The following is a 19,471-nucleotide window of genomic DNA, read 5'->3' on the forward strand; positions in this document are numbered from 1 at the left end:
AGGACAGCCGTCATTTACTGAACTCCTACTGTGTGCTGATGGCATACTGCACCTGGTCACTTTTGTCAGCATCATTTTGACAGGCCTCAGGCTGGACAAGTAACTGGCCCATGAGCACAGTAACAGTGCTAAGAGGTGAACTTTCTTGTACTAAAAAAAAATTTTTACAGGGCTTTTCACATTTGTTCATGCATTTCAGCATTAAATCAAAGTAGGTTGTATCATGTGCTTGTGTTTTTTTAATTAAAAAAAGACTTTTCTTGATAGATTGTCACACACCCTTATTCCTGTAACTTTAGGGTCACAGACCAGCAGAAACCTTTTCCTTCTGATCCCATGTTTCTCAAATTCGTGACTTAGTGGTATTGTTTGTTTCAGGACGTCACTGAATTGTCCTGTAGTCACGGAGAGTGAAAAGAACACTGGGCAGGAAGTCAGAGGGCCTGAATTTGTCTTTCCACTGATTTGTTGGGTGACCTTGAGGGAATTCCCTGCCATCTCTGCCTGCTCCCTATCTATAATTGAGGGGGTTGAACTATATGACTTTCAGAGCCTTTCCTGGCTCTAAAATTTAGTGGCTCTAGGAACTAAGATTTGCCAGGAAATGAGGTTTCTGAAATTTTTAAGTTAAAATAATAATAAACTCCTTTTGGCTTTGAGAAACAAGGGTATTCTTGATATACATCTAGTGTTGCAACCCTGGGAGCAGATAATAGCTGATGAAGGCCTGGGTGGTGCTTCCACCTACTGGACAGAAGCTGAATGATTTGAATATTTGCCCCTCTACACCCTGCCCCCCTCCAAGTCTCACTGCAAAGGACATTTATAAAGATCATGGCTTATTCTGGGCCAGAGGGACTATGAGCTGTCTTTAAGTCTTTCTCTTGGCCAAGGGTTAGGGTAGCACTCAAGGTTCTCAAACTGACCAAGGGAGTGGGGCGGACATATTTCTAATTGCTTGTTCAGGTACACATAGTGTTCTTACTGAGGGCCTGTCTTACTCTTTAGAGAGGTAAGATTTCACCATTTCCCTCCATAATTTCTTTTCTATTTAACCTTAAGACAAATTTTCCAGTGTTGATAATCTTGGAGAAGGAAGCCTGATACTAAGAAACCTCTAGAGTAAAACCAAACCAAACCTTCCTTTGCTGTTATCACACTGTGACATGGTTGTTAATCCTTTCCCCTTTTTTTTCGTGTAGGCCTTTCTCTGAATGTTATATTTCTTCCACCTGACACTCTTTAGTGCTTGAGTTTAAGCTACTCTCCTACTTAAAGGCAAAAGCACTGGGGGAATGCCTAGGAGGCCCCAGCTCTGGATTGGTGCGGGCAGTCTAAGAATCAAAGGACAATGGGGATGAGACTGTGGGACTGATGGATCCACTGTTCTGTTTGGCTGCAGGAACCTGCCCCTCTCCATTGGCATTTCCATGCCCATTGTCACCATCATCTACATCTTGACCAATGTGGCCTATTACACTGTGCTCGAAATGAGGGACATCCTGGCAAGCGATGCTGTTGCTGTGGTAAAGGATTTTCACTAGCAGAGGGTGAGGGTGTGTCTGTGGGCCTTGGGGTATCATGTTCCTCCTCAGAGTCCCAGAAATCTGGTAGTCCTTGGAGTATGCTTAGGGCACTGGGCTTGTAAGGTCCAGTTAGCCATACTGTGTAAGAAGGGTTGGGTTGCCAGCAGGGGGACATGCTTGTCCTTGCCTTCCATCTCTGTTGGGCCCTGCTAACGACTCCTCTCCATTCCTTCCCCTTAGACTTTTGCAGACCAGATTTTTGGAATATTCAATTGGACCATTCCGTTTGCGGTTGCATTATCCTGCTTTGGTGGCCTCAATGCCTCCATCGTGGCTGCGTCTAGGTATGAGTGTCTTCTTTTACTGAGGAGTATTGTGAAGAGCTGTGGCAGGGCCAGACTTACAGGACCCACTTGAGCCACCGTGCTCCCCAAATGACAGTCAACCCCTTGGCCTCATTCCCATCAGCAGCCTCCAGTGCTCACACATCTTGGTATTCAACTTCTTTCCAAATTAATCAAACCCTTTTGATGGAGGGAAGGACTTGTGGCATATGAACCCGGCCACACCCATGTACCCCAGGTTTTTCAGCCTCTCCTATCTTACCCAAAATAGGCTTTTCTTTGTGGGCTCGAGAGAAGGCCATCTCCCTGATACCATCTGCATGATTCATGTGGAGCGGTTCACACCGGTGCCAGCTCTTCTCTTCAATGTAAGTGATCTCAAGACTGGGCTGAAAGCCAGGTAATGGGGAAACTTTAGTAACAGTAGATACAACTGTTCTAGTTTCCAAGAAGCTCTAAATATTCTAATAGAAAAACTATTAGTGGACCATTCACCATGGGCAAGGCAAGGCACTGTGCTAACTGCTGCAGTGGTTCTGAAGAGAATCCATCTTCCCTAAGGAACGGTGGCCTCGTCTAGGGTGAGGCATAATGGTCATGGAATACATTGTAATGACTGTGGTGGCAGATAATGATGTAGTGTTTATGGGGAGAAATGGTCATTTCTGTAGGGGTAGAAGTGAAAGAACAAAGACTTTGGAGAATTTGAAATGGATCTTCAAGTTTAGGGTTGCAAACATCAATGGGCTTTAGGTTAGACAAATGGCATCAGCAATCTGGAGATGTCGAGTTAGGTAGTAGAAGGTAAAAGCTGGAAGTGTAGGTTGGAGCCATTCTGGAGAGGTTCTGGGACAAAAGCTATTTGAGGAACTGTTTCGAGCTGTGCTGTATAGAGGATTAAGCTGGCAAGGATTTGAAGAACGGGCTGAAAAAGGCTACTGACTTGATAGGCAATGAATGAAGTTAAGGTGGCAAATGGGGTGGGAACAGAAAAGGACAGTTGGAGAAACTGAGGACTCAACAAGGGGGTGATCTGTGGGATAAAGGAGACTGGAAACTGCTTTGCGTGACAGAGGCTGACAGGAGCTGACATGGGCTTGTGCCCACAGGGTCTCATGGCGTTGATCTACTTGTGTGTGGAGGACATCTTTCAGCTCATTAACTACTACAGCTTCAGCTACTGGTTCTTCGTGGGGCTCTCTATTGTGGGTCAGCTTTATCTGCGCTGGAAGGAGCCCAACAGGCCTCGTCCTCTCAAGGTAGCTCCTCTCCATCCCACCTTTGCTGCACCTGCTCCAGGGATTCTGACACCTACTCAGAAACCTCTGCCCAGAACTGTGGGTGGTACTCATTGAAATAAATGAAGGGGATGACAGGACGGCTCAGTACTGTGCTCTACAGGAGTCGGGGGGTTATCGTGGCTGTCGACCCTGACCTGTTTAACCTCCAGTTGTTTCTTGTGCCCTTAGCTCAGCCTGTTCTTCCCCATTGTCTTCTGCCTCTGCACCGTCTTCCTGGTGGCTGTCCCGCTCTACAGTGATACCATCAATTCTCTCATCGGCATTGGCATTGCTCTCTCAGGCCTGCCCTTTTACTTCTTCATCATCAGAGTGCCAGAACACAAACGACCTCTTTGCCTCCGCAGGATTGTGGGTAAGCCTTGGATCCTCAGGTCAGCTCAGCTACTGTACAGCTTAGGGTTGTTTTTTTTTGCTTTTTTCTTCTGCAGCTCTTACTCTCCCAAGCCGCCTTTGCCACAGCCCCTACCTGTTGTTGAGGTTTAACTGCAATTGTCCCCTTGGGCCCAGCCCCCATTCAGTGCCGCCTGGACTCAGTCCCGCTGACTTGCCGTCTTCAGTTCTGACTCTACCTCTCTTTGCAGCCTCTGTCACGTGGTATGTCCAGGTCCTCTGTATGTCAGTTGCTGCAGAGATGGATTTGGAAGATGGAGGAGAGCAGTCCAAGCAACAGGATCCCAAGTCTGAATAACCACAAGAAATCTCGAGATGTGGAAAGCAGGGGCTTTTATCTCCTGCTGGCTAGAGGCAAGGAAGTTGAAAAGGAAAGCTCACTTATTTGGAGACACCTATCCAGAAGCCTCTTAGGCAGCTTCAGCAACCTCTGAACTTGCTTTCTGAGAGATGGAGAGTAATTTATTTGTTTTGCTACACATTATTCCAGGTTTCTTTAAAGGGACATAAAACAGACTGTGATGGGAAGCATGCTAGGTGTGAGCTGGGATGTTCCAGTGGCGCGCTCCCATGTGTGAAGATATCCACTCACGTCCACTTGCCTGCCCACTACTCCTCTTCCACTGGAAAATCCAACAGTGCTTTAACTGCCTGTCTCCTTTAGAGACATGAAACGGTCACAGGTGCTAGACAATAAAAGGGTATGCTTCTAAACTCTGAGCAGCTTCATCGTTTTAATAGTGTCTTAGGGATAGTTTCCATGAGCCAGGCAGGAAGACTAAAAACAATCTTATGTTAGAAAGAATCTGAGTATTTCTTCCCCCTTAAGCCAGTTGCTGAAGGCTGATGCAACCAGCCTCTACACAAGAGAACACCTATGCTGCTGCAGCAAAATGCTAGGTTATTTGATAAAAGCTGTATCAACTTCTGTTCCTCTTATCACTAAGAACTTGAGCATATCTACTTCTTGAAGGATATTTTATAGGTAATCTTGGGATAAGTGAATGTGGTTCCTCCATATACATTCTCCACTTATCAGGCATACAACTCTGACTACAAGGCAAATATGGGCATGACAACACATCTAGCCCTTAAGGCCAGGTTACAACACCGAGATGCCTCCTAAGATCGTGGGCCAGCAAGAGCAATCATCACCCGAGCTATTCTTTCTGAAGCACGCAATCTGTTTCCCCGTTTAATAAGTGTTAGGAAGCAGTGTGTAGCACAGAGGTTTACTAACTCTGCGGATGGGAATCACCTGGCCCCCAGGGTTCTTTCACACTTAGGTGGAAGAGTGTAGTGGAATCCAATTTTAAAATCAACATCAACATGTCCCACAGTTTCTAGGTCTGGCGCAAAGACCCAGCATGAAACTGCATTCAAAGGCTGAGTCTCTGAAGAGACAGAGTTCCTGCCAGTGTGAGCAGGCAGCAGAGGTCAGCCAAGCGTGTCACGCCAGGGCTGCTTGGACTTTGCTTTGCTGCTGCTGCTGCTGCTGGGGGCGTTGGGAGGGCCATTCTTTCCGTGCGGCAGCAGAGGGTTGTGGGCAAACGTCTGTCGTAACGGGCCTGGGGAAGAGGAGAAAACAAATCCTGATAAACAAAGAAAAGGAAGAAACAAATGACAGAATTTAGCCTGGAAGGGTTATTTACCCCTGGCAGCGAGCTCCAAGTGGTTCTGCATGCGTCGTTCCCGCTCCTGTAGCTGATGGGCCATTTCGGCATTCTTCCAGCCTGTGTAAAGGGGAGGAAGAACAATGGTCCTGCACCCATTTCGAGACCACGGTCCCCCGTCCTTGTCACAGAGGGTGGGCCCTTACCTTGTCTGAAGCTCTTTATGAAGCCTTCCCGTGGAGGTAACTTGTCTGGGTCGTGCACAACACGTTGGGGAATTTTCAGCACAGTGCGAACAGCAGGAATACGGAGACAGGCCACCTGGCCCAGGGAAAACATGTTGGAGGAGAGCCAGTACATGAACACTGCCTGGATGAGAAGAGAAGGCACTCAGAAGCTGCGTCTCTGGGCAGCTTTCTGAAGCCAGCCCCTAAGCCATCACCTACCGTGGGGAAATGGACAGTTATGGGCAAGACTGCCAGGGGCATTAGTCTGATAAAATTTCTCATCCACTGAATGTCAGAACTTTGCATGCCAGTTTCAGCACCTAACTGGGAAAAAAAAGAAAAAGCAAGGGGAGAACATGCATTTGACAAGCAAATGTATGTCAGTTTTCATTGATCCTGGCTCAGATCTCTTACCCATCAGTTCTCTCTCTCCAGGGAGTGAAGAATGACCATTCTATACAACTGCTTTCCTTTCACTCCCCACTCTACAGGACAGGCACTTGGTGAACCTGGGCTTACCTCAAGGACAGCCCACATTGTAGCTGTGACCACCAGAGGTAATACGTAGATGGGGTCGGATAGTGTGAGATCCTGGAACCACCAGAGACCACCTGTCTGCAGGCTGGGCACGGGAAGGTTGGCCATTTCTCTCAAGGCAATGAAGAAGGAGATGAAGATCGGGGCCTGTGACACAGGATAAACAGTGTCAGGACTCTTTAGCAGAGGGGACATTTTATTTACTCTATTACTGAAACCCATAATGGGTTTATATAGCATAATATCACCACCAACCTGCTTTTAGGGTCTAGGGCATGGGAAACACAGAGGAGGTAATCTGATTTTTTATTTTTGTTGTTGTTGTTTCTCTTAATCTGTTTCTGAAGTTAGAGGGGAAATGTTTTTTGCTCACCTGAGTCAGTGGTAGAATGAGAGGTCTAAAGAGTTTAATATCATGCTTTTTCTGGTAGAAAGTCATCTCCGAGGAGGCCCTGTAAACTGGGAAGGGAGTGGAAGTTAATGGTTGGTAGAGGTGACCATCCTCATAACCTGGCCCAGGAGTCAGATCTAACTGACCCTGGCCAGGCACTGGAAGCATTAGGCCCAAGAAGCAGGTATATCTTAGAACCTGCCCAACTGTAGTAACTCCCATTTTGAGTTGTTCCCCACCCACCCACTGCCCCCTCCCTGCCCCCAGTTCTATGTAGGGAAAACAGGTCCTCTCCCATGCTTATTCTGCAACTGACTCACATTCTGTGTGGTTTCCTGTCAACTTGGCCTCTCTGATTCGAGCGGAAAACTTCTGAATCTCTGGCAAGTGATTGTGAATCTTGGCTGCCTCTCGTTGGCCCTTCACGATGAGAGGAAACACCAGGCAGCGGGCAAGGACTGTGCCTGGAAACAAACTAGGAGTGGAGTGACATTCTGCATTCTCCATCAAGCCATTCTGTAGCTAGATGGCTAAGAGTTTCTACGTCCTGCCTGAGAGGGTCTCTTACCCAGACTTTCCCACTCTGCGACTCACGCCCACAGGGCCCCAAAACAAAGGGCATGGTGTGACTTAGTTCCTTCGAGGCTCGGTCCTCTGCTTTGACATCAAAAGTCTGGCATTAACTTCTCCAAACAAATGACCAGGAATCTTATTTCCTCAAAAAGGTGACAGAAGCTACTTTTATAGGTCAATGGTTTCCAAACTTTTCTATGATTAATGGACTCCTTTTGTCCTCAATTCTAAGTGTAACCACAATATACATAACAAATAAATTCAAGCTGCCCAGGGTGAGGAGGCTGTCTGACTGTTAAGATTGTTCAATCTCTGGAATTTGCTTTGCTCAGAAGCACTTTCACAGAACTCGGGGGCTCCCAGGAATGAAGTCTGAAAAATGCTGTCCTAGAAATGTCTGGAATAGGACGTAATCAGGTGGCCTACTGCTTTAACTCTTTCCTATTTCTTTTTTTTACATTTCACATTTCTTGATCATTTCAACAAGTATTTATTTAGTTGATGGTATCTGTGATAAGCAAGTGGCCTGGGCTGAGAAGAGACGGGGAGATACACATTTAGGCTTTATCACCATAATGATAAATGGTGTGAAGTGGACAGAGAAGGGAGTTAAGGACAGAATCGGGAATACTAGCACTAGGGGCAGGTAGAGTACTGAGCAATGGAGAGGGAGGATATGGACAGAAAGTTGCAAAAGCCAAGGGGCAGATTCCTCACTCTACCGTGTCTAATGTAGAAAGGGCAAGTATGAAAAGTGGACTAAGAAATGATATCACTGGCAGTTAGAATGAGGTGGTGTAAGTCAGCCGGCTGAGGGTCACAGAACAGAGAGAAAAGCCTACTGGGGGCAGAATACTCTTTTAAATGATAGCTATGAAGAGAAGGAGAAAGGGTAGTAGTTAAAAGTGAATTAATGATGAGGGGAAGGAATTTACCAAGAAACACACGGCATGCTTGCACACGCCTATATGTTCAGAGTAGGCAATAAAGATGGAGAAGCTGAAGACATGGGACAGAGGAGGAGGATCACTGGAGCAACGTATGGGGAGAAACATAATTTAAAGCAGTTTTAACCTTATAAGAGGAGCGATGTGAGTGTCTTCCCATCTGACCTGAACTTCTGCTCTCTTGAATCAGGCTTCATCACTGTTGCGGAGGTCCCCATACTTAAACCCTACCTCCACATTCAAAAACTTACACTTCTTATACCCTAGATGATCTAGTGGTTTTAAAATGCCCCTCAAGAAATACAGTGGAGTGCATCTAAGTGTTATGAATCTCTATCACTCATTTGCATCATCGGCTTTTCTCAGCTATAAACTTCTGCAACTATTTCCTCTATTCACACATAGAGCTGCTATCTTTAAAGTTATACCCCCAAACCCCATTTCCTCTACCCGTGTACAGATATGTTCCCCTTACATGTAGCAATGGCTCCCCACCATGGTAGGCCTAGGTTAACATGCATAAATTCAAGCAAGTTCTGGATCAGTCCCACTGGGGTGTAGGACCCCAGCCCAAGTTCAGCAAAGCTCTGCTCTGCAACAGCTTGGATGACATCTGCGGCCTCTCCAGAAGCCACTTCAGGTACTGCTGTGGGTGGGGGAGTTGCAGGAATGACTGGAGGGGCTGGAACCTGTGGGGGGAGAAAGTCATGTATTATATTCCGTCCCTAGAGGAGGAAATGGCAAACCACACTAGTATTCTTGTCTGAAAAGTCCCATGGACAGAGGAGCCTGGCAGGCTACTGTCCAAAGGGTCACACAGAGTTGGATATGGCTAAGCTACTAAGCACATTATATTCAGCAGAGGGCAGACACATAGAAAACGAGGTCCCTCTTACAATAACCAACATTGGGGTACTCTCTGGACTCCCTATTTCTTGTTCTCCCATGGTAGCCTATACTCTCCAAAGAATCCAAAGCTTAAAAAGGACATTTAATGTCAGGAAGTCAATTAAAAAGTTTATTATTTTTCTGGGTTTTATGATGCTTATGGTATTTGTCAGTTTTTCAAAAAATATTACTTTGTAAAGGTTACTTATTTTAAATACATATTCCTGTTCATGATTTTTAAAAAAGGATATTTTATTTTCCCCTCTAAGCAGGAAGATAAGTTACTCAGAATAAGACTTAATCACTCTCCTTCATGTGAGGAAGTTATTTCTTATATTAGTATTTTCCAAACTTCAGTTGCATGAGTATCACTGACACGATTTTGCGTACACTGAAACTATTATAATTTTTGTTTAAACAACTCAGTTTTTAAGATGATATCTACTTGGTGTTGAGAAATATTAATGTCAATGAAAGCAGGGACACGCAAGTTGTAATTGTGTAAATTGAAAAAATGTACAACCTCAAAGTTGAGAATTGTATTTTATTTGGGACATTACTGAGGACTTAAGCCCAAGACACAGCCTCTCAGCTCTGAGAAGGAGCCGGGATATGCAAGAGTTTCTGCAAAACAAACAACCCCAAAAAACCAGGTAGTCAAACACCAAAAGATTACTGCTAATTAAAGAAAAACCAGGTGTCTCAAGTAATGAATTTAGTGCTTTTCTATGTATGGAAAGCTACAAGAATCTGGGCTTATTGAAATCATTCCTTTGATATATACCTTAACTTTCTAGGGCCAGTATTCTCCTTTTCCATCCTGAATCCCCTCAGGATGCACTACAGGGGTGGCTGCAGTGGCTGATGGCCCCAATATACTTTGTTTGCTGACGTGGAAGGTGACATTCTTTGTCAGGTCACAGTTTTTTTCTCTTTTCAGGTCATAAATTTGACCAGAAGTCGGGAGGCATTATGACTAGTTTTGTCCCATGGCACTAGGAAGGCTGATGTGTAGATCTGGCAAAGATTCTGCTGATAGGCCACTCAAAGTGCTAGTTTTGGATCAGGCCCTGTTGATAATCTAAAATTCTCTAGACTGCCTGTGGAAGACCGCTATGTGGAAGAAAAATGTTGCCTGCCATATAAGTAAACAAAGGATGCAGCAGTCATCAGCCACCCTCAACTGTATACCCTGACGGGATTCAGGATGGAGAAAAACAGAATATTGGTGCTATATAGTTAAGGTGCTTATCAAAGGGATGATTTCAACAAGCCCAGACTCTTATATCAGTCTATACACAGAAAAGTGCTAAACTTAGCAACTTGCGATATTGAGTTTTTCTTTAATACTAATCTTTTTTTTTTTTTTTAATCTTTCGATGTTCTGACTACCTGTCCTCCGCCACCTCCCCAAACTTCCATACATCCTGGCTCCTCCTTTACCTCTTCAGAACAGTCCCTCAGAGGTTATCTGAGAGGCAGTCTTCCAGGCTTAAGTCCTTAGCAAGTTCACTGAATAAAACATAATCTTCAACTTTTAGGTTGTACATTTTTTTACAGTTAACAATTTTGGTGACTACAAAAGGATCCAGAATATACCCCTCTCCTTCACCTGAACTCTATGAGGACCTAGGGCCTCATACTAGCAGAGGCCTCTTGGGACTGTCTGCCTCCTTGGAGAGTCCAGACAATTAGGAGGATTCTTGGATCTCCTGACTATTGGCTGATGATTCTGAGTTTTATTTGGCAGATGACACCACCCTTATGGCAGAAAGTGAAGATGAACTAAAAAGCCTCTTGATGAAAGTGAAAGAGGAGACTGAAAAAGTTGGCTTAAAGCTCAACATTCAGAAAACTAAGATCATGGCATCTGGTCCCATCACTTCATGGGAAATAGATGGGGAGACACTGGAAACAGTGTCAGACTTTATTTTTTTGTGGTCCAAAATCACTGCAGATGGTGACTGCAGCCATGAAATTAAAAGACACTTACTCCTTGGAAGGAAAGTTGTGACCAACCTAGACAGCATATTAAAAAGGAAAGACATTACTTTGCCAACAAAGGTTTGTCTGGTCAAGGCTATGGTTTTTCCAGTGGTCATGTATGGATGTGAGAGTTGGACTGCGAGGAAAGCTGAGCGCCGAAAAATTGATGCTTTTGAATTGTGGTGTTGGAGAAGACTCTTGAGAGTCCCTTGGACTGCAAGGAAATCCAACCAGTCCATCCTAAAGGAGATCAGTCCTGGGTGTTCATTAGAAGGACTGATGCTGAAGCTGAAACTCCAATACTTTGGCCACCTCATGCAAAGAGCTGACTCATTGGAAAAGACCCTGATGTTGGGAGGGATTGGGGGCAGGAGGAGAAGGGGACGACAGAGGATGAGATGGCTGGATGGCATCACCAACTCGATGGGCATGAGTTTGAGTAAACTCTGGGAGTTGGTGATGGACTGGGAGGCCTGGTGTGCTGCGATTCATGGGGTTGCAAAGAGTCAGACAAGACTGAGCGACTGAACTGAACTGACTGAACTGGTACCTGGCTCCCCAGCTGAAAGATACTAGGGGAGCCCAGATGAAAGATAGGCAGTTGCTAAGTAGAGACACTGAGCAGTCTAAACTGGGTATTAGATGAGAGGGTGGCCTAACATCTTTGCCTCCAACTAACACTGTAGCCAAATCTATGTATGTGCAAAACTTATACTTACAAGTGCTCACTTAATTGGGAATTAAAGGAAATCTTGCCCTGCAAATGGCCAATACGGGGCTCTTTTACTGCATTTGCAGTTAAGTTTGACCAACTTGGATAACCACAATGGTGTGATCACTCATGTAGAGCCAGGCATCCTGCAGTGTGAAGTCAAGTGGGCCTTAAGAAGCGTTACTACAAACAAAGCTAGTGGAAGTGATGGAATTCCATTTGAGTTATTTCAAATCCTAAAAGATGATGCTATGAAAGTGCTGCACTCAACATGGCAGCAAATTTGGAAAAACTCAGCAGTGGCCACAGGACTGGAAAAGGTCAGTTTTTATTCCAATCCCAAAGAAGGGCAATGCCAAAGAATGTTCAAACTGTACAACTGCACATATTTCACATGCTAGCAAGGCAATGTTCAACATCCTCCAAGCGAGGCTTCAACAGTACATGAACTGAGAACTTCCAGTTGTACAAGCTGGATTTAGAAAAGGCAGAGAAACCAGAGGTCAGATTGCCAACATATGCTGAATCACAGAAAAAGCAAGGGAATTCCAGAGAAACATCTACTTCTGCTTCATTGACTACGTTAAAGCCTTTGACTACGTGGGTCACAATAAACTGCAGAAAATTCTTAAAGAGATAGGAATACCAGAACATCTTACCTGCCTCCTGAGAAACCTGTATGCAAGTCAAGAAGCAATAGTTAGAATGGGACATGGAACAACAGACTGGTTAAAAACTGGTAAAGGAGTACGTCAAGGCTGGATATTGTCACCCTGCTTATTTAACTTCTATGCAGAGTACATCATGTGGAATGCCAAACTGGATGAAGCTCAAGCTGGAATCAAGACTGCAGGGAGAAATCTCAATAACCTCAGATATGCAGATGACTCCACCCTAATGGCAGAAAGTGAAGAGGAACTAAAGAGGCTCTTGATGCAGGTCAAAGAGGAGAGTGAAAAAGCTGGCTCAAAACAACATCAAAAAAACTAAGATCATGGCATCCGGTTCCATTACTTCATAGCAAACAGATGGGGAAACAATGGAAACAGTGACAGACTTTATTTTCTTGGGCTCCAAAATCACTGTGGACAGTGGTGGCAGCCATTAAATTAAAAGATGCTTCCTCCTTGGAAGAAAAACTATGACAAATCTAGACAATGTATTAAAAAGCAGAGACATCACTTTGCCCACAAAGGTCCATATAGCCAAAGCTACGGTTTTTGCAGTAGTCATGTACAGATGTGAGAGCTGGATCATAAAGAAGGCTGAATGCCGAAGAATTGATGCTTTTGAACTATGGTGCTAGAGAAGACGCTGAAAGTCCCTTGGACAGCAAGGAGATCAAAGTAATCAATCCTAAAGGACATCAACACTGAATATTCATTGGAAGCATTGATGCTGAAGTTTCGATACTTTGGCCACCTGATGTGAAGAGTCAACTCACTGGAAAAGACCCTGATGCTGGGAAAGACTGAGGGCAAGAGGAAAAGGGGGTGACAAATGATCAGATGGTTGGATGGCATCATCGACTCAATGGATATGAGTTTGAGCAAACTCCAGGAGATGGTGAAGGACAGGGAAGCCTGGCGTGGTGCAGTTCATGGGGTCACAAAGAGGCGGACACCACTGAGCAACTGAACAAAAGACTCCTGTATCTTTCCCTACACAGAAAAGTGCTAAACTCATTAACCTGAGACACTTGGTTTTTCTTTAACAGTAATCCTTTGATGTTTCAACTACTTTTTTGTTTGTTTGTTTTGCAAAACTCCTTTATACCTTGGCTCCTCCCTCACCTCTTTGGAACAATCCCTCAGAACTAAGAGCCTGCATCCTAGTTAAATCCTCAGTAATGCCCCAAATTCTCCAAGCCAGGCTTCAACAATATGTGAATGATGAACTTCCAGATGTTCAAGCTGGATTTAGAAAAGGCAGAGGAACCAGAGATCAAATTGCCAATTTCCACTGGGTCATCGAAAAAGCAAGAGAGTTCCAGAAAAACATCTACTTCTGCTTTATTGACTACACCAAGTCTTTGACTGTGTGGATCACAATAAACTGGAAAATTCTTAGAGATGGGAATACCAGACACCCTTATCTGCCTAATGAGAAATCTGTATGCAGGTCAAGAAACAACAGTTAGAATTGGACATGGAACAACAGACTGGTTCCAAATTGGGAAAGGAGTATGTCAAGGCGGTATATTGTCACCCTGCTTATTTAACTCATATGCAGAGGACATCATGCAAAATGCTGGGCTGGATGAAGCACAAACTGGAATCAAGATTGCCAGGAGAAATATCAATACCCTCAGATATGCAGATGACACCAACCTTATGGCAGAAAGCAAAGAAGAACTAAGGAACCTCTTGATGAAAATGAAAGAGGAGAGTGAAAAAGTTGGCTTAAAGCTCAACATTCAGAAAACTAAGATCATGGCATCCGGTCCCATCACTTCAGGCAAATATATGGGAAACAATGGAAACAGTGAGAGACTTTATTTTTTGGGGCTGTGAAATCACTGCAGATGGTGACTACAGCCATGAAATTAAAAGATGCTTGCTCCCTGGAAGAAATGCTCCAACCTAGACAGCATATTAAAAAGCAGAGATGTTACTTTGCAAACACAGGTCTGTCTAGTCAAAGCTATGATTTTTCCAGTAGTCACATATGGATGTGAGAGTTGGACTATAAAGAAAGCTGAGCGCCAAAGAATTGATGCTTTTGAACTGTGGTGTTGCAGAAGACTCTTCAGAGTCCCTTGGACTGCAAGGAGATCCAATCAGTCCATCCTAAAAGAAATCAGTCCTGAATATTCACTGGAAGGACTGATGCTGAAGCTGAAACTCCAATACTTTGGCCACCTATTTGAAGAACTGACTCATTGGAAAAGACCCTGATGCTGGGAAAGATTGAAGGCAGGAGGAGAAGGGGCCGACTGTGGATGAGATGGTTGGATAGCATCACTGACTCGATGGATATGAGTTTGAGTAAGCTCCCAGAGTTGATGATGGACAGGGAAGCCTGGCGTGCTGCAGTCCATTGGGGTTGCAAAGAGTCATACACGACTGAGCGACTGAACTCAACAGAATGCCCCAAATAAGACAAAACTCTCAACCTTAATGTGCTTTTTTTCCCCCCAGTTGACAACTCATGTCATTTACCTTTATTTTTTTCCACTGTACCATGTGCCTTGTGGATTTTATAACTTATGAAAACATCACCAAGTTATTATTTTTTCTTGCTGAAAACTCTGCCAAAGAATATGAACTTACTGACTTTTACTAAACCTAGGTAGAATAAAGGATATGTCTAACTGATTAAGCCAGCATGCTTAAGCTAGCTTTAACACCAGGTATTAATTTATATTTCCTAGATCACATGAACCTGAAATTCATTCTGGCCAGTTTCCTTTATATTTAGAAATAGTTAATTTGTTAAGCACTTACTTTAAAGTAAATTAAATAGAGGCATTTTATAAATTTAATTTTGAAAGTATACCCAGAGGTAGTGACATCTTGTATGTGTAATGTATATACAGACATACAAACAGACAAAACTAGAGATCTCATAGTTTCATTAAAAGAGTTATGTGGAGAAGGAAATGGCAACCCACTCCAGTATTCTTGCCTGAGAAATTCAATGGACAGAGAAGCCTGGGGGGACTACAGTCCATGGGGTCACAGAGAGTTGGACACAACTTAGCAACCAAAAAAAAAAAACCAAACTTAAGTTATGAATCAAGTATTAATAAACTTACTAATTTAGGGGCTATATTTACATTTCTGATTTGTAGAGATTTTCAAGACAAAAATAGTTGCTTTTAATTTCCCAAAGAGCTGGTCAATTGCCTAAATGATACTAAAAGATTGATTTGCCCAACTAAATTTTCTTTGTTTTTTTTTAATCACTGACTTCCAACTAAACTGAAAATCAAGAGTTCTACATTATAGAACTTTAGGGTTCAATTTACTATGTCTTCAAAAGTTTTTATAAGGCATTCAACAAAGGCCCTCTTTCTGAGTGCACCAGTTAGACCAGAGCAAATCTCTATTGCTATTTTTGTTAGCCCTGGAACATCAGCTCCCAGTTTTTACTTTATGTTGTGTGTGCTCTAGTAACGTACTGGTTTCCTTTAGTATGCTTCTGAGGGGCAGATTTATATGCCCTGTCTTATAACAACAACAGGCAGGGGAGTAAGACATGATGTCTATCCTACAATAAGGCAAAAGAGATATAATCATCTTAAATAAAGCCCCTTTAAATATACAGTTTTGATAAATTTTTATCTCATTTCTATCAACTTTTATAACTTTAACTTTAGTCTCCCTCAAGATCACATCAAGTCTTGGTCTCAGAAGGAGTCCAGAAACTTCCTTTTTAATTGAATCATTTGCTCTATTTTTGTATAAAAGGCTCTGGGTTCCCAGTGAGAGGCTGAGCCAAGGGACTCAGGCTCTTCTGTCAATTTTTTAACTTAATCAATTGGCCTAACTATTGTCCCAAGCAATTGTTAGTCAGATATTTCTGTGTAAGTTTCTTCTAGCCTTTAGGGGGCAGAAAATCTAATACTGGGGACCAGTAATGCTGGTCCATCCAACCTAAGGTAATGTGTTGAAACCTTTTGTTTTAATCCTATTAGCATCTGTTTTATGTATCTTATTTCTTAATATAACCACTTGAAGATTTCTTTATCCATCTAGGACACGAGTTCCTTTAACATTTTCACTTCAGTGGGAAGAAGTTTCTAGACTTTCTCTTTATTTCTTAAACCTCCGTAATCAGCCTAATCAACATTAATTATCTTCATGTTTTTATTAGCATCTGTAAGACCCACTCACTGAAGGGAAACAGAAACCACAAATAAGGTTTCCCAAACCTTTAAAAAAAAAAAACCAACCTAAAAGAATTCTTAGGTTAACTACTGTGAGTGTGTGTGTAGTCACCTTCTGGTTTTCTTTTCCCATAGGTACCAATAAAACAGCTGTATATAATGAGAGCTCTGTAAAAATGTATCTATTAAGACATTTTCCCAATTTAAAAGATCAATGGTTATTTAATTATAATGGTATTTTAATTATAACTCAAATCAGTAAGACAAGAGAGATACCCCTACAAGAAAATGCAAAGGATGTAGCCTTCAGAAGATCTATAAAGTTTACTCCTTAAAACAGTATAAGAAAGTAAAGGTCGTTGTCGTATAGGCTGATGCAACTAAGATTAAGATGACTGAAGTCCCTGATAATTGGCATGGTGAGACAAAAGACTGCCCAGAATCTCAGTCTATTTGATTGGCTGCCAAATGTACACCATACATGTACTTTCTGGATAGCAGAAACCAACTTCTCAAAACACACACACATCGAGGCGCCTAAGATCAGGTAGGACATTTACATCTCAAAGACACAGAAAATGCAAGTTCCCTCTAGAAGGGGTTTTGCTTCTTTGTAAGGTTACAATTCTGAAAAGATGTTTTATCAAGCTGGCTTTCTCTTACTGCATACAAAATAAAAAACCCCATACTGGCCATTTTCAGGGCAAGATTTCCTTCAATTTCCAATTAAGTACATACTTGTAAGTGTAAGTATAGAAATCCAGCTGGCTTCTTGAAAAAATGTTAGACCAGCTTTTCATCTAATCACCCAGTCCAGATGGCTCAGAGTCTCTCAACTGAGCAAATCCTAGTATATTTCAAATGGGGAGCCAGGTACCTGTTGGACATTGCCAAATACAAGGATTATCAACCAATAATTGGGAGATCCGAGAACCAGGAGAGACTCACCCACATTTGTCTGGACTCTCTGAGGAGGCAGATAGGCACAAGAGGTTCCTGCTTGTACCAAGGATCCAGTTCAGGGGAAGGGGAAAACTACTCTGGGCCCCTTGGCTGGTAGCCCAAACTGCCCACTGGAAAAAAAAAAACAAGACCTAAAAGTTGAGAATTGTGTTTTATTTGGGGGTATTACTGAGGGGCTTCCCTGGTGGCTCAGATGGTAAAGAATCACCCTGCAATGCAGGAGACCAGGGTTTTATCCTTGGGTGGGGAAGATCCCCTGGAGAAAGGAATGGCTACCCACTCCGGTATTCTTGCTTGGAGAATTCCATGCACAGAGGAGTCTGGAGGGCTACAGTTCATGGAGTTGCAAAAAGTTGGACATAACTGAGTGACTAACACTTATTATTATTATTCAGGTCTTAAGCCTAGGACACAGTCTCTCAGCTCTGAGGGACTGTTCAGAAGAGGTAAGGGAGGAGCCAGGATATACAGGAGTTTTTCCAAACAACACCCCCCAACCCCAGCCCAACCAGGTTAATTACAACACCAAAAAAATTACTGCTAATAACACCCAGAAGTCTTAAGTTAATGAATTTAGTGTTTTCCTACGTATGGAAAGATGCGAGTTTGGGCTTATTGAAATCATTCCTTTGATATGTACCCTACCTGGCTACAGTTAGTATTCTGTTTCTCCATCCTCAATTCCCTCAGGGTGCACCTGTTGGGGGTGGCCACTGGGACTGCTGGCCTCAAGAACTTTTGTTTACTGATATGGCAGGTGACATTCTTTATCCACATTGACATGCAAATTATAATTTTTTCCAATATACAAACAGAATTGCATCTTATTTCACCATCAGTGGCTTGCCACCATTCTGGCAAACACCACCTTGTTTACAACATAAACTTTTCCTCCTGTGCTCTCAATAATTTTACCACTGATGTGAAAATATATCCCAAGCAGAGATACTATCATTTGGGGAGTTGGGTGGTGTGTGGATAAGAACACAGCTCCATATTTCCCTGCTTCCAGTCAAAGCAAAATAAAAATAAAATCTGCAAGAAGCACCATTCCTAACATTTCAGGGACGAAATGTCTCTTACCTGGGCTTCTGCAAAAGAGACGACAGAGGTACTGAGGCCGCGGGGGCCTGGGGCCATGAGCAGGACATAGCGCGGGTGCCCGCGACACCGGTCGGCTGGGAACCCGAGCCCAGCTGTCAGCGGTTTCCGGGGCCACTGGCAAGGCCCTGCGACGCTGTGGAACTGAGTGGGTAAAAGGGAGATGGAGTCCTTTTATCAGATAAAATCGCTTATTATGCTCACCCCTCCCCTCAAGAGAGAGGCAGCCAATTTCCACAGGTGAGGACTTTTCTACTCCCCGCGCTCAGACTGCGAGCCTGAAAGCATGCCAGCTCTGAGCCCTGCATCTCAGCAGCCGCAAACCCAGCCCGGGGTCCAGAAGCTGGGGCTGAGGTTTCTCTAGAAGAGGCGACGCTTGTCCCAGGAACAGACTAAAATACGAGGCTGCTGACCCGGCGGTGTCTGGGACGTAACCCTCCCGCGTCCTCCTATGACCCGAGGCCACGAGAGGGCGGTCCGGGTGAGCAGGTCAGCGTCTGCTCTTGCCCGTCTGCACAAGCCACTCCCGGCTCGGCTCACAGGGACAGTGAGGCATCCTGGCGCTCGGCCCCGGGGTATCCTTACCTGACGCTGGGGCCGCAGTAAGCGCAGAAGCTCCCGGCGTCCGCACACCAACGCCAGCGCCATCTTGCCGGGAAGAGGACGTACGTTCGCGTCTGCGCACTGAGAACCGCAGCCTCGCGGGAGGAAGCCCTTTTGGAAATGGGCGTGAAGTCAGAGTTTTACCACGCTCAGGAGGTAATGGAGACTGGAGCTTGGCGGCCATATTTGAAGTGGGTAAGAAGCCGCAAAGGGAAATTAACGATATCGCGCTGATACTGTTTTCAGGAGATGGAAGCTCAGAGCCTTATAACCGGCTTTTGTTTGTGGCTGTAAATCTTGAGTAGTTTTTCCTCTATCCTTTAAACCCGCTGTTCTCTAAAAAATACTCTCTAGGGGGTCTTGGCTCTCCTCGGTGTGGGTTTTCTGTACCCAGTGATGTTTGACTTTTGTTGCTAGGTAATGTTGTAATATACAGGGAAGGCTGGCGTGCTGCAGGCAGTCCGTGGGGTCGCAGAGTCGGACGCAACCGAACTACAACAAATATTGTAATTACAGTGCGTGCTAAGTTACTTTAATC

General features: G+C 44.0%; 2 protein-coding genes across 9 annotated transcripts in view; one reads left to right on the forward strand and one right to left on the reverse strand.

Moving 5' to 3' along the window:
- SLC7A7 (solute carrier family 7 member 7) overlaps positions 1 to 4,281 on the forward strand; it is a 34,200-nt gene extending 29,919 nt beyond the window's left edge. For all 7 annotated transcript variants that reach the window (XM_043471217.1, XM_043471219.1, XM_043471216.1 and 4 more), the window contains 6 exons: positions 1,403 to 1,526; positions 1,767 to 1,870; positions 2,142 to 2,238; positions 2,980 to 3,129; positions 3,340 to 3,523; positions 3,753 to 4,281. In XM_043471217.1, the coding sequence (XP_043327152.1) occupies positions 1,403 to 1,526; positions 1,767 to 1,870; positions 2,142 to 2,238; positions 2,980 to 3,129; positions 3,340 to 3,523; positions 3,753 to 3,859 (766 nt within the window). In that variant the 3' untranslated portion in view covers positions 3,860 to 4,281. The remainder of the gene's footprint in view (positions 1 to 1,402; positions 1,527 to 1,766; positions 1,871 to 2,141; positions 2,239 to 2,979; positions 3,130 to 3,339; positions 3,524 to 3,752) is intronic.
- A 498-nt stretch (positions 4,282 to 4,779) lies between these two features.
- On the reverse strand, positions 4,780 to 19,072 carry OXA1L (OXA1L mitochondrial inner membrane protein). Of its 2 annotated transcripts, XM_043471221.1 has the most exons (10): positions 18,916 to 19,072; positions 18,313 to 18,474; positions 8,325 to 8,538; positions 6,650 to 6,793; positions 6,312 to 6,397; positions 5,921 to 6,085; positions 5,621 to 5,725; positions 5,381 to 5,543; positions 5,214 to 5,294; positions 4,780 to 5,129 (listed from the first exon to the last, which is right to left on the reverse strand). In XM_043471221.1, exons 1-10 carry the CDS (start codon positions 18,976 to 18,978, stop codon positions 4,999 to 5,001), a joined length of 1,314 nt encoding a protein of 437 aa, XP_043327156.1. In that variant the 5' UTR covers positions 18,979 to 19,072; the 3' UTR covers positions 4,780 to 4,998. The 2 variants fall into 2 exon arrangements, with proteins under 2 accessions (XP_043327156.1, XP_043327157.1); XM_043471222.1 differs by lacking the exons at positions 18,313 to 18,474; positions 18,916 to 19,072 and adding an exon at positions 17,215 to 17,329.
- Between the last annotated feature and the right edge of the window lie 399 nt (positions 19,073 to 19,471).

This window comes from Cervus canadensis, chromosome 6 (genome assembly GCF_019320065.1).
Source record: "Cervus canadensis isolate Bull #8, Minnesota chromosome 6, ASM1932006v1, whole genome shotgun sequence".
In the NCBI taxonomy this organism is placed as follows: domain Eukaryota; kingdom Metazoa; phylum Chordata; class Mammalia; order Artiodactyla; family Cervidae; genus Cervus; species Cervus canadensis.

Excerpts from the sequence above, each read along its gene's own strand:
- OXA1L (XM_043471221.1), bottom strand. The coding sequence starts at position 18,978 with ATGGCGCTGGCGTTGGTGTGCGGACGCCGGGAGCTTCTGCGCTTACTG. Across the intron at positions 8,539-18,312 it reads TCTCTTTTGCAGAAGCCCAG|GTTCCAGCCCCTCCAGTCAT; the intron begins GTAAGAGACATT and ends CTCCCCCCACAG. Across the intron at positions 5,295-5,380 it reads CATAAAGAGCTTCAGACAAG|GCTGGAAGAATGCCGAAATG; the intron begins GTAAGGGCCCAC and ends CCCTTTACACAG.